Here is a 14,654-nt window from a genome sequence, read left to right on the forward strand (position 1 = left end):
GGGAAATTGTATGTGATCCATAATGGTTTTGGGCATGTGACCCCACTGCACTCTATTTCAGTGCCCGATAGGTGAAAGGTCAATCTCTAAAATGTTTATGTGATGTTGAGTCCCTTGGGAGACTTGGATTGATCCGCACTGCTTCTAAATCACCTGTAGATTTATATTTCCACAGGCAGGAACAATGAAGTAATATTAATAGTATTAATACCACAGTGCAAAAATACTTCATTACAAGTAAAAATCCTGCATTCAAAAATGTACTTAAGTAAAAGTATAGAAGTATTATCAGTAAAATATACTTCAAGAATCAGAAGTAAAATATTATAGTATTATTATGCAGAATTAACCCTTTCCAAGTGTTTGATTCTTATAGATATTATATTGTTGGATTGTTGTTATTGATCCATTGATGTGTAAGCAGCATTTTCATGTTGTGAAATGGGGCTAATTTTAGCAACTTTATACAGTTTAAACTATACAAATACATCATATTTTTTCATATATTTTCTATATATTTATTTTTTCATATATATTTTCTATCTAAAATCTGAACCTGCAAAGTAAGTAATAACTAAAGCAGTGAATTAGTTGAAGTATGAAGTAGCATAAAATAGAAGTTAAAGTACCTGAAAATTGTACTTAAGTACAGTTCTTGAATAATTGTACACAGTTACTTTTCACAACAGTGGAATTAACTATGTGAAGTGAATCCGACTTATTTCTAATTTTGTCTTATTTCATTTCTTGCTTGTGAGTAACAGTGCGAGTTGTCCTGATGCAGAAAACCGACTCATCTGATACTTCTACTAGTGTCAAGAATTATTTGTCATTACTGTCCCGTAGCTTCTGGTTTATTCAGTATTTCCTACAAACTCTACATCACTCTGGATTCTATGCTGTGCAATTATGACACTCTAGATATAAATTATATTCATTTGTAAGTTATATTCCAGGATTTGGTGAAAATAACAGGAACCAGGAATATAAACTCCTGCTGCAGTGGAAGTTCTGGTGGTTTGGTGGTGAGGAGCAAATTCAGGCAAAATGTAATCACTGCAAACATGTCAAATCAGACTGATTAACTCTGTCATAGTTTCTAGTTGGAAACAGCATTTTTCCCCCGTTTGAAAAGCACAAGTGGTCAGCCGCAGCTGCTCTCTGCTCTCTCTCTCTTTGTTGAATTTTAGAAATATTTAGAGACTGTTTTCCAGTTCAGTTATGTTTATTCAAAAACAGCTAATCTAAAATGAATGACGTTAAACGACTTCCTGAGTGAAAACTTCATATCACTGAGAGTTTTCATGGACAGAGAAAAAACAATCTTTTTTTTATTCATTAAGTGTATTTTTGAGTCCTAATTTTTTATTTTTTTTATTTTTTAAAAAGTGGTTTAGTACAGATTGCCACTTTAAACTTTTACATTCCTGGAGACAGTTTAACTCTCATAAAAGACTGAACTTTTACATTTAAAAAAAAAACACATAACACATGCATTGAGTATCTCAGATGAGGAGTTTCATTCCTGAATAAAACAAAACACTTTATATGTCAAAGATTGCAGGTAAAGATCTTCTTGAAGGTATCTTAATGATGATGTAATGACTTTTCATTTGTTGTATGTTGCTCTTTGGAATAGAAATCTTCAAATTTACAGTTTCTGTCTGCATGTGGAAATTCAAGGACAAAGCAAAAAAAGTGAGAGGGAAGAATAATTAATGGAGGCAGGTGTGGTATAATGTGTGATAAACAAAGAGGAAAGAAAGAGCGACAGAACAAAGGGTATAAAGATAGAGGTGTCAAACATTGACGCGCGCCAAGTCGTCTGTTGTTGTCTTTTGATGATTATGACACTTGCGATGCTGGATAATTAACAAAAGCTAAGTGGAATAAATTTCAACAAATCACGCTACCTTGATTCTTTGACAGTTTGCATGTGGGTTTAGAAGAACTTTTCACAGAAAACACGTTTGTGTCTCATTGTTTGAAAAGCCTTGGTGGATTTTTTTTTTTTTTTGTTACACAGGAGTAGAATAATTGCTTCCATTTATTGCAGCAAAGCCACAGTTAGTGCAGAGCAGAGCCAATCTGCTGTATTTCACCGCATCTCTGACATTTGTTGTTATGACAGGAATTTATGCTTTGAAAGCTTCTTTATTGGGATCCTGCAGGGACGTACAGTATACGAGGGATCTTAGACGAGATGATGTGACCACTGACCTCTTCATGAACTTCGGTAGAGATAACTTTGTTTAGGAGAGATGGCAGTAGGTTCACTAGCAACCACTGCAGTCAATCAGTATGTTTGGTAATCTGATTCACTGCTGCCAGGATGGACGGGCGCCCCGCTGCTGAACTGGTGTACAAGTATCTGACCTGGTGTGTATATATAATGCCAAATATTTGCTCAATCTCACTGCAACATCTTAGTAACTGATTTGAATTTATTTGGAACCCCACATCATAACTATCGGCAAACCTTCCTTTTTATTTTAAGCATATTGTCAAAGTGTTTCTCTCAGAGGCAGGAGAAACCAAGAAATGTTTAGAAGATCTGCAGATTATTCAGACTGCAGCAGCACATAATGCTGAACAGCACACAGTCCTATCACTGGTGCTATGTTTGATTTAGAAAAGATTTTCAGAATCTGTTGTTGGTTTTCAAATCAGCAGCAGACTCGTATCTGAATACATCAGACGTCGTACCTCTGGTCCTCTCGGACGGGACTTTTAGTTACTCCCAGTAAAACCAGTAGTTTAGCAGCTTTTATGGTCCTGACAGTCCACCTGAATGTGATAATATGAAGTGAAACAAATATCTTTTTAGCTTAGCATTTACATAGTTTCCAGGCTTTAAAAAAACTGATATTTTAGCTGGTTCATTTGGTCCAATTTTTTCTGACAGTCGCTTATTTTAATGCTGTTTATATATATATTATGCAATACTTGTTATTACCTGTTCTCTCATATCATATTCTCTACTTTATTTTATTGCTATAATTTCTGTTATTGATGTTTTTATTATTTATACCTATATTTCTACAGTGTTTATTTGATATGTTTAGGGATTATAAGTATTTATATTACAATCTTTTACACACTAATTTAATAACTACACAAGAGGAATTAACAAATCCTGTAAAAGTTAAATCTGAAACTGTTTACATTTTACTTCTATCATAAATTAATTCATTTATTAGCAATTCCTTTTTCACAACAGCAACTGAAAACCTCCAGCTTTTATCACGTGCATCTACATACGAATGCTACGTAGTGGTTATGTGGTGTGTGAGCGTGTGTTGCGACTGTACTTTTAACTGGTGACCATGTGTTTACTGCAGGCTGGGAGGTACAGATCAGCCACAAGCCAAACGCTACTGGTGGTAAAGGTTTATATATTCTACCAGCTGCTTGGGCAAGGAAGCAGCCATCATCTGGGGGAACAGTTTCACCCTGAAAATGAAAAGAGTCCATGTGGCACACTTCAGCCGTAAAGCCTGAGAAATATGTAAGTTATTGGAGACTTTTCCTGAAATTGAATATCTATAATTGGAATTAAAGACATATCTGCTCTCTAGACAACATGTAGGAGGTGCTTTGAATCCTTGGATGTCTACACAAGAGTCCCTCATCTGTATTATATATAAGTAACAGTTATATTTTGGACATAGTGTGTTAAAAACCTGTGTAATCTCAGAGTACATGATGCTTACATTTTAAAAAATTACAATTATTACTTCCGCACATTATTCGTTTTGGGCTTGAACTTGCCTTCATTTTTCTTCATGGAATATTTTTTCATACATTAAGCTACAAAATCATCAAATTAAAACATTCTCTTGACACCGACTTTCAAAACAGTAAGATACTATATATGAGGATGTAACAGCTGTATTATTGAAATATTGATCTATGAACTTCAAAAAACACAGACTGCGTGTTACATTTTGAATTAAAGCCCTTCATATGGCTTCCTTATAGCTGATGCTGGCTGTTTCTCTACTGGGGTTTGCTGGTTTATTACCACTAGGCTATGCTGTGCTCCCAGACCACTCTCCACTCCAGACTACTCACACCCATCCAGGAAAAGATGAGTCTTCACACCTCTTCTGCAGCCTTCCCTCACTCCTCCCTTCCTATCGCTGTGTTTTTTTTCCCCCTCCTGCTTTTATAACTCGGCTCCAACACCCAGCTTTTTCCACTCGTTCTCTCCTCATCGTCATCCTTCATCTCTCTCTGCTTTGCTGCTCTCCCCTTTTCTCACTTTCTCTCCTTCCCTCCCTCCCTCCCTCCCTCTCTTTCTCTCTCTCTCTAAGGTGCTGATCAATTCACAGTCTCCCTGGGAGGTGTGAGAACCCCCTCGCTCCCTCCCCTCCCCTCCCCGTCCTCACCCATCCACCCACTACCACCCTTCCCCCCCCTTCACCCTGAACGGTGAGACTGGCCGACACGTGACACCCTTTACCTCCCTCACCCGAATCCTTCACCCCTGGATTTCTGGGGGAGACAAGAGTTATGATGAAGATGAAGATGATACTCTCCTCCTTCCCTCCTTCTGTCCTCCTCTTTTCACTCCGTCCTCTCCTCCTCTCTCAGCAAAAGTGTCTGCGACGCCATTAGCACACCTGAAATAATAGCGGCGGTGACAAATGCTGCTGGAAGGGGAGGGCGAGAGACATTTAGAAAGAGAGAGAAGGAGAGGAGGGAGGGAGGTGTGTGTGATGGAGTGATGAGCTCTCTATCTGTCTGCGGGATTAATTCAGACTCAGCAGCCTTTCAGGGTAAAAGTGGAGCTGCTGACCCGGTGGCCGGTGGCACAATGTGAAAATTGACTTGCAGCATTCAGTGCAGCTATTATTACAGGCCTCTGCTGTAGTGTGTGAGTGTGTGTGCGCGTGTGTGTGCTTGAATCTATATGTTTATAGGTCTACATATCTGTGTGTGTCTGTTGGCTACGTGTGTATCTAATTTCACACAGTTCTCACCATATAGGAAAGCAGATGTTAATCACGTATGTATCTATAGGTGTGATGAATGATGTCAGTGTGACTGTCACATCCAAGCAGCATTTGTGTCCGTTCATTGTTCAGTCGCTTGCAGTTCTTCATCATATGTTCAAATGAATGCAACACCTACGTATCAGGTTTTTAGTGAGAAAGCAGCCACATTGACAACATAGATTTTCTTTTTTTCTTTTTATTTTAGGCTGCAGCAGAGCTAAATGAAGCTTTTAATGTCTTTTTTTGGGTTTTAAACATACAGATTCAAGTTATAGTTTTGCACATAGTAACATGAGAAGGTGATGTTCTTTAAAAGCTTGCTGAGTGTCAATTTGTGCATCAAAGTTTTCCCGCTTTTTCATGCCTTTATTCCTAATTTGTTTATAATTGCAGATGTCTTTGACCATCACATGGAGCTCAACAAAAAAGCTCAAAGGTAATTTCTAAAATGTTACTTTCACAGTAAATACAGCAAATAGAAACGGGCAGATTTTGTTGTGCTTCATGCAATATCAACAGTTTTCAAGCCAGTTTCAAATAGAAAAAAAAACACATAAATTGATATTTGCAATAAAAGGCAACACACCACCAGACAACTGGCTTTATTATATATTTTATTAGCATGTAAAATGATTTATATGAACAAAGATCAAGAGAAATAAAACAATTTCTTTATAGATTGAAACAATATATTCTGTACTCAATGAAGTGTAGATTATTAAAAAATACTGACAGTGCTACAAAAGTACACAAAAAGTTTAACAGTGGATTTATATTGCACAGGATTAACTTTTTTTTATTTCTAATTATCTACACAGATCTCCTCTCTCCTGCCTCTCCTGCAGTACATGTAATTTCCAGCAGCTCCGGTAGAAGGCGCAAATGATTAAGCATTCATGTGTGTGAGAGGCAAGAGGAGCCTCACATTAACATTTGGGCCAAACTGCAGGATCCAGCAGAAGTGAACACTCTGAGGAAAAAAAGATACTGTTGAAATGAAAAATTTCATGTTTTAAAATGAGAATTGTGATAATAAGAGCCTTGCCATTAAACCAAAATTGTGATTTTACACCATAAAACACAACCCAAACTATTAACTATGATGGTTTCGGAGCCATAATTATAGGTTACTCACTCCCCAGATATTAGTGTAGGAAGTGTATCAATATATTCATTGATTTAAATAAATTATCGTGCAATAATATGAGACAAACTTTATGTTAAAATAATTTAACCACTACACTTTAATAAATTAGTAACAATTTGTAAACGATGATGGAGAATCATGTATGCTGTTCTTATATGGCACCGCATGCTACCTCGCATTTACACTCACTCTTTAAAATAAATCTCCAACGCTAGAGAAACATTTTATTGTGCACTTTCAATCGCCCTTTTTTCCTGTCTGAATAATTCCCTACCGGAGCTCACAGCGACTAAATGCACCCTAATGAATCGTGCTGGATATTCTGACAGGCGATAATACAACTAGTAGTTTCATATAATTAGATAAGCTGTGAAAACTTTGCAGCAGGTCTGCCTGTGTGCTGCTGCAGTGACACAAAGCAGAGAGACTCGGTGGCCTTTTTTTGCAGATCCCAACACGTTTGGGCGCAGAGCTGCGGGGCTGCAAAAAGTTTGACCTCAGTTTGACTCCTCAGGCTGCCAGTTGCTCCTTGTTTCTTCAAACAGCTACAGACAAGCAGTAAGAGATACAGAGGATCACAAAGGCTCGGCCACTGATTCACATCTCTGACCTGGAGCTGTTTTTTTTTTTGTTTTTTTAAAAAAAAAGAATCTTTTTACTCAAACTGCACATATTAAAATTCATATTCTAATTTGCATTATTTATTACAACATGTCTGCGAACTAAAAATAACCGCTAGTGACTTGAAATAATAATATGTAACACAGTGAGGAATAAAAGAAAAACATCTACAATAGAATTCAACATAATGTGAATGTGTTTTTTTTTTTTTAAACTAACATTAAAGGCTGGAACTTCTTTGTCTCCACACAGCACAAGTCACGGCGCACAGGCCGTCCAGTAACGCTTTCATTAGTTTCGGCAGTCAAACATGCTGTCAATTTACATTCAGCCGTTTGAAAGTAATACCTGCTGATTTTATTGAAACGGCTCAGAGCATTACCGTCATCGCAAAGCGGATTAAACAGAAATGACGGTATTTGCCCCCCTGCTCTCTTTCAGGATGCCAAAATGCGCTGACCCTCACGAAAGAGCAACTGCAGGAGAGAAAGTGGAGCTCCAGTTTGCTTTTATAGACGCTAATTGAAGTAACATAATTGCTTTATAATGCCATTGTAGTTATTTTTACAGTGGTCAGGCGCTGATGTGATCTCCTTTCATGTTAATTTAGCCTTACTTCTTCTCAATGACCCACTAAAATTTAGTGTACCTTGTGGTTCAGGGAGCTATATTATCCTGTTTGGGTTTCACTAAACCCACAAATTTCGCCGAAAGTGGATTTAAACAACAGTTGCCTTTAATTAAAGGCTTCATTTCAACAAAATATCTCAGTGGCAATGATAATCCGTTTAAATTATTTGATATGCCTACAAAAAATAAAAAGAAGAGAATGAGAGCTTCTACTCACCAACAAATTAATGAATTAACAAACCCCACGAGCACAAGTCAGCACAGTTTCTTATTTGATCCGGTATCTCTGTGCGTAAAAGTCCGTGCGTCCTGCGCGGCTTCGAGGCTTCTCTGCTTGTCCGCGACCCGGAGCCTCGCCGGCCGGACTGCAGGAAGCTTTGATAGTCATTTCATGCTTGTAAATTTGTCCCATCGGATCCCACCGCTCGGGTATTACCGCAGGAATCACCGCTGAATGTGTGAAGCCGCATTATTATGTTATGACACCGTTTCTGGCACCGGGGGCAGATGATCGATGACTGGACGCACTGCACAGGGGATAAAAAAAAAAAAAAAAAAACTTCAAACAGGCTGTCACAGACCAGCAACACCTTATGAGCATAATCAGGAGATAATGTGGCTCTTTTACACACTCGTCGTTCATGTGTGATGGGGTGAGAAATAAATAAAATCTCAGGTAAACCTCTAGTCGGTGCTCACCATGTGGAAAAGAACGACTCACATAAAGAAAAATCAATTAGAATTTTAGGAAATCGTCTGCGTATGCGTCTTCCCTTAAAACTAATCCTGACCAGTAACTTATCCCGTTTTAATATTACTTTATATACTATGAAATATCTCATAAATCTTTTATGAAAATCTTCAGTTAGATAAACTCCTTTCTTAATTAAAAAACTTTGATAAAGTAAGTTAAAGAAGAATAATCCCCCTTTTTTCACATCCTGGTGAGGAATGAAATATAACGAGATAAGGTGTTAAATTCAAACTGTTTTGTTAATTTACATCCACTCATTACTCAGTGATATCATTACTTTCCCAGAAATGACTCGTGAATTTAACTTTCTTCTCCTTCAATTAGGGTTCATCAATATTTGCTCAAACTTTTACAGCATTTCAAACCTTGAAACTCTTGAACGGATCTTTATAAAGAGGGAAAAGTTGCATTAATCACCAGCCTACACAGTGCAAGAGAAGACAGCTGGCAATATCTTCACTTATGTTTGGTTTTCCAAAGTTTAGTCAAAGTGTAAGATTATTTAGAACTAACTAATTCAGAGAGGTGTAAATTGGTGGTGAGAGAGAGAGACAGGGAGAGATGTCTCGGTCAAATATTCAGTGTTTTTGGTGGATTTACAGCCGGTTAGAAGCTGACAGAAAACGCAAAGTGTGTGTTTTCTATTCGCGGATGATGTTTTGTGTTGCGCCTCCTCGCAAATGTGGCCTAAAACCGATCAATCAGCCCCGGATCGATCATGTGGGGAGCCAATAGGGGGCTCCCATCCCTGTGCCTCTCTGCCATTGGACAGCCCGGGCTGACTGGAGCGACCCATTCAGAGCTGCTGTGGGGGAGAGGGGACGGACGACATATGAACTGTTATTTACACATATAAGATGCGTTGAAAAGCTGCTGTAACGTTTTCACGACTTATTTCATAATTCAGCGTTCAGACCACAACATAAGTGTAAATCTGAAGACCAATGAAGGTACTTTTGCATCAACAACAAGCAATGCTCAAAAAATGAATATATGAACAATGCTGCCAATTAACTTGGAAAAAAAAGTTGTATTTATTATTCTATTTATCAGCAGCAGACACTTTCTATGCATTTTATAGACTGAGCGTTTCCATTCTTAAATCTTACTTAAACTACTGTAAAGGTGACAGGTATATAGATTGTATAGACGTTAGCTGTGAGCTGCAAGAGGCCCTAAAACCTACAAGACTGGACCGTTTGGCTACAACATACACTGTGGATATCATGCAGACATGATGTTGACAGTCTAACAGAAGCCTAGCTGATTATAAAGCTGTTATAATTACCTAGTTTTAGACCTATAACGTATTTTTTGGTGATATGAGTTAAATTATTCACTATAAAGTAATATCCAGTACAAACTTAATCTACAATTCAGACTGTATGGGCTCTTGACAACATACCTGACAACACCAGGGTTGAAAGCTGGTTCAATAAGTCGTTTAAACTGTTTACAGGCAGAGAAGTGTATCCCGAAAATCACGTAATTCAGAGGTTTCAATGTTTATATATCAGTCCAGACTGCCGAATAAAGTCATTTTATGAGGATGAGACATGAAGCTGGAGTCATAGGTGGATATTCTGTTTATCCCTGTGTTGTTCCAGCTCGCAGTGCGGCTGGCTGGGCTCGCAGGGTCCTCCCACCCCCCCTCCTCTCCGCACGACTTGCTGCAGCCCGGTGCGTTGTGTAAGACGCGACCTGTTATGGCCACCACTACTTCCGGGTTTCAGCAGTCTGGTCCAGATCCTCCGCTCCTCCTCAGCTCAACACACACATCCATTGTACACAAACGGGCAGGCGGCTCACGCATACACACGCACTCACACACATACAGACACATACACACACATATATACGCACACACGCACAGCATCGATCGTGGCTCCTTTAAGAAAGCCTAAGCCAGAATTATCACCCCACCTCCTCTTGATCTCCTCTAGACGCTTTTGCATAAGAAAATCAAGCCGGGAGCCGAGAGTGATCAAAGAAAACGAGAGGAGAGCTGCTTCATTTTTTAACTGTGATTGTGACCATTAACATTTAGGTGGTGCCGATCCCGTGGAGACGCGCGTCAGACCATCATTCATCCGGTACTTTTGACAAGCCCTCGCGTTTTGACTGACAGGCGGAGTGGCAAAAAGCCATGAGAGTCGCCAGTTTTGTTTGAGGGGCTATTTTATTTTCATCCTGGTTTTGGAAAAGGAGCCTGGTGCCGCTGCCCCGAGGATAGCCGAGGACCTATTCGCCGCGCCTGGGCTAAACTTGCGCAGAAAGCGGGGGCTGGCTTCACCGTTCCGTGGAAAAACAGGCATACGGGATTTTGGCTGAAACGTCTTCCCATTTATTTGGATTTTCTTTCTTCATTTCGTCTCCACCCTGGCCTCAGAGGGGATTTATCTAAACTGAAAGGACGACCAGGGAGAGAGGAGGGTTATGGCGCAACGGGTACGTAGGGCAATCCCCCCTAAAAAGTTTCTCTAAGTCTACTGTGCTTGAATGCAATCCTGCACTGTAACGTGGCTTAATGACACACATACCCGCACGGACTCACACTCGCGGCGAAAGTTTCTGTCGTCTTCCTGACACATGGAGACACAATTTCATGTTTGGCGTCTTTTGGCACGGTATTACGCACGGCCGCACTCGTTTGCTCCCCAAACCGGCCCACTGAGGGACATTGGAAGCGTGATCATATCTCACATCGGCTATGTTTTTTAGATTAGTTATGACAGGGCAGTTACTGGAAGCGAAATGGGGGAGGGCAGAGAGGCAAAACAAATCTCCACATTTCTCCTCTTGACTGTTTTCGTCAAGATTTCATATCGAGTGGAGCATTTATGAACAAACAAAAATCGTCAGTTCTGCTTCATCACCCGCAAAATGTGCTAAAACATGCAATATTAGCATAAAGCCAGTGAGGCAGTTTTTAGTAATGAGGTGATGACAAACGCTTTGATTCATACACTCCAGGACTGCTCCATAACAGCGGCTGGGATTTTCGCACGGATAGTAAACAGTGTAAAAGCAGAGATGTTAGGGAGCCACTGGACACATTTAGCTGCTTAGTTTGGCACCGGAGCTGCACCACGCTGGGGTTTGCACCTCTTTGCCTTTAGGGTCGAAATGTTCGGCTTTAAGTGATAATGCTTTTTACTCTTACCCCGGCACTTGTTTGTCACTTCCAGAGAACTCTATAATTCAAGCCTCTTGTTCATCAGTTAAAGAAGCAAAACCTCAAATAAAGATTTTTAATGAGGCTTTTTCGCAGAGCTGAATCACCATTTCTGCGTTTTAACAAAGCAGCAGCTTGTTTAATAACTCCCAGACTTAAGTGTAAAGACGAGACTACATTATTTAACTCACAAGTGACACGTGAAAAAAGTTTGAAAACCCAGCTCAGGTTTAACATCGTCTTAAAAAAAAAAAAAACTAAAAAAAAAAAAAAAAAACACACACACACACACACACACAACACGCGTTGACTTGCATTTGTTGCGTGCACTAATGACAGTGTGCTTGATGGGTGATAACTTGCTGCACAATTATGAGCCTTTAAAAAGAGAAAACACTGCAATTAACAAGTTTAAGACATTTGTTGTTGTACACGGTGAAAACACAGGACACCAGGCTGGTTCTGTTCAAAGCTTATTACTGCCTGCTTAATAATAACAGAAGAACAATAACTGAGACATCTTACTATAGTTCAACTTTTTTGTCTTATCAGTATTTTTGAATATAAAGCTCATAATTATTTTACCTCTGATTTAGTTGTGAGCTATAAGGCTCCCTGTGAATAAGTTGAGAACAAAACTAGTTTTCACTTCAGAATAATAAAAGCTGTAGCTTTCTGACTGTAAACAATATCCTGCTCAACTCAGATTTCAGTCTTTAAATCTTAGTTTCTTTAAAACGAGTAGAAATATTAAACCAAAGTGAAGTGAATTATTTGTCTTGTTTTGCATGTTTTTCAAGTGTCCGTATTTTGAAAGTGAGCAGTTCAGTCTAGTGTGCACTTTGAATCAAGAGAAATGTTGAAACATGTCGACTTGCTTTGAAAAAAAAAAACAAGTGTAATGAAACTGTTTCGTCCTGTTTTACTCGACATTTTCCTTTAAAAAAAAATAAAAGCAAGACTTTAGGTCTCACTTCTCCTACTTTAAAAAACTTCCACAGATTTTCCAGACTTATTTTTTAAAGCAAAGTTGTAGCCAGAGTTTGATATATTCTTGTGCATGTATATTAACAGTGGACCTGTGTGTCTGTTGTGTGCAGTACGAAGACTTGCCCCACTACGGGATGGACGGGGTGGGTATCCCGACCACCATGTACGGAGACCCGCACGGCGCCCGGTCCATGCAGGCGGTGCACCTCAACCACGGGCCCCAGCTGCACTCCCACCAGTACCCGCACACCGCCCACACCAACACCATGCCTCCCAGTATGGGCTCCTCCGTTAACGACGCTCTCAAGAGAGATAAAGACGCTATATACGGGTATGTGCGAGCCTCCGATCCGTGGGGAAAGTCACTCTCTGGCGGGGAGACGTGCGTCCTGCCCCGGAGTGGCCGTCCGGGGTGGGTTAGTGGGTGCAAAGTCAGTCCCTTAAGAGTAGAAACACCGACTCAATGTCCGGGATAACCGTGAGTCCCGGTGAAGTGTTTCAGCTAAACACAGGAGCCTAAACTGCTACAGGGGCGCTGAGAGAGAGAGTAGCTTCATGTTTTTCTGTTCTTCTTTTATTTTTCGCATAGTTTGAGTTTCATTCTTTTGCAGTCAGTCTTGTTTACCACGTGTCCTTACTGAGTAAACAACTGATTATATTTTAGAGCAGGAAAAAGTCACTTACTGTAGTTTTTTTCCCCTACTCATGCTGAAAAATATATTTCCATTCTAAGGAATAATTAGGAGACAAAGTCCACTTAAATTAGGACATTAAATATATTTTTTTAGACTTTAACTTATTTAATATCCTGATAGGTTTCATCTTTTATTATGAGCTGAATAATTACCCTCTCTCTTTTTACAGAAAACCATTTTAATTAATTGTGCGCAATGTTCCAGGCTTCAGCAAATTAAACATATATAATGTTCAGAGGAAACCCCATGTATGCATGTCATTTATTAATTTACAGGAGTTAATTAAAAATTCTAAGCGTAATGTTTTCACGGTGGCTAAACATGTCAGTAGCAGTTTCACCGTTTTACGCCAAACTGACTCAACTTTAGGGGACTTATTGTCCTCAGGCTGCACATATTTACTTTGATGACTTAAACAATAAATAACCATCAAATGTGCGAACATTTAGTCGCCGACAACCTCAGAGATTTTTTTTTCTCTCTTTGCCAAACACACAAACCCCTCTGGTCCAACCGGAGACCTGTGCAAGAAATTGTTTGACTGACTCCAAAGCTTTTATGCTATTAGGCGCGCCTAGATTTAATCACAGAAGTCTGCCCGCTGTTTGCAGCCTTTCTCCGAGCCTCTGCATAATATAATAGCATGGGCTGCAGCAGCAGTCCCCATGAGCGAGTTGTTGAAGAGTAGCATGGCTGGCTAAATCTAGCCTGGAGTAGTCTTGACCCCGGCGCTGTTCTCTCTGGTGACATTTGCTATTGTGTGTGTTCCCAGGCACCCCCTGTTCCCCTTGCTTGCACTGATTTTTGAGAAATGTGAATTAGCGACTTGCACCCCCAGAGAGCCCGGGGTGGCGGGAGGAGACGTCTGTTCATCGGAATCTTTCAATGAAGACATAGCAGTGTTTGCAAAACAGGTCAGGAAAGTTTGACTTTTTCAATCTGCATGCTCGGGCTGGTTGAGCTCTCACCTGCATGCACAAAGTGTGGAGCTCTGACTTTTTTTTTTTGTGCGTTGAGTGAATTCATGCATGAGAGAAAATTAAATGGCATTCACAAACACAACAAGTTATTTAAAGATATTTTTAATTTCATATGGTTTGCTGTGCGACAAGTGAGAATTAATGTTGCTTTATTTCAATACGTGCATTGTATATATTATTTACAACTCTGTAATATTTTATATTAATACATTTTATGACAATGTTCTTGCTTTTAGATTCGGGCAGAAAAACCTTTATTTTCATCGAATCCAGAATTGGATAATCTGGTAAGATACATTATATTTTTTTTTAATATGACAAAATAGAGTCTATATTTTCTCTTTTGAATATCCCAGCTGTTGTTTGAGTGTCTGTTCGCGGCTTGTACATCTGGGTCAGAGAGCCATGTGGTGCTGAAAAGTTAAAGCACGATTGGAGGTGATGTTCCTCTTTTTGGGCTGTTTGATATCACGATGGCCCCCGGTTGCATCTGCAGATGAAGGGCCGCTATTAGACAGCTGTCACAAACCTTTGAACTCTGCCTGGAAAGTTATTCTATTCATGCTTTTCACTGTTTGCTACTCTGAATGTGATATCAGAGTAACATTTTCCTCACGACTAGTTGGTGGTTAATAGATCTCTGACTCTGAGGCTTATTGCAG

At 39.6% G+C, this 14,654-nt stretch overlaps 1 protein-coding gene and 1 long non-coding RNA gene across 11 annotated transcripts in view; one reads left to right on the plus strand and one right to left on the minus strand.

Moving 5' to 3' along the window:
- Positions 1–14,654, plus strand: part of LOC121912203 (homeobox protein Meis1) — a 166,744-nt gene that overhangs the window by 72,592 nt on the left and 79,498 nt on the right. The window contains exons 1-7 of one of the 10 annotated variants that reach the window (XM_042434337.1): positions 1,386–2,379; positions 3,342–3,508; positions 5,394–5,436; positions 5,819–5,850; positions 12,428–12,648; positions 13,785–13,926; positions 14,229–14,279. In XM_042434337.1, coding sequence (XP_042290271.1) covers positions 3,473–3,508; positions 5,394–5,436; positions 5,819–5,850; positions 12,428–12,648; positions 13,785–13,926; positions 14,229–14,279 — 525 coding nt within the window. In that variant the 5' untranslated portion in view covers positions 1,386–2,379; positions 3,342–3,472. Of the gene's footprint in view, positions 1–1,385; positions 2,380–3,341; positions 3,509–3,981; positions 5,437–5,818; positions 5,899–9,956; positions 10,601–12,427; positions 12,649–13,784; positions 13,927–14,228; positions 14,280–14,654 lie in introns of those variants that run through there. The other 9 variants (XM_042434336.1, XM_042434338.1, XM_042434339.1 and 6 more) reach the window with 9 other exon arrangements.
- Positions 5,820–9,782, minus strand: LOC121912206. Its single transcript, XR_006100029.1, has 3 exons — positions 9,558–9,782; positions 7,616–7,925; positions 5,820–6,692 (listed from the first exon to the last, which is right to left on the minus strand). It is a non-coding gene; the product is annotated as an uncharacterized LOC121912206 (long non-coding RNA).

The sequence above is a fragment of the Thunnus maccoyii genome, chromosome 14 (assembly GCF_910596095.1).
Source record: "Thunnus maccoyii chromosome 14, fThuMac1.1, whole genome shotgun sequence".
NCBI classification, from domain to species: Eukaryota; Metazoa; Chordata; class Actinopteri; order Scombriformes; family Scombridae; genus Thunnus; species Thunnus maccoyii.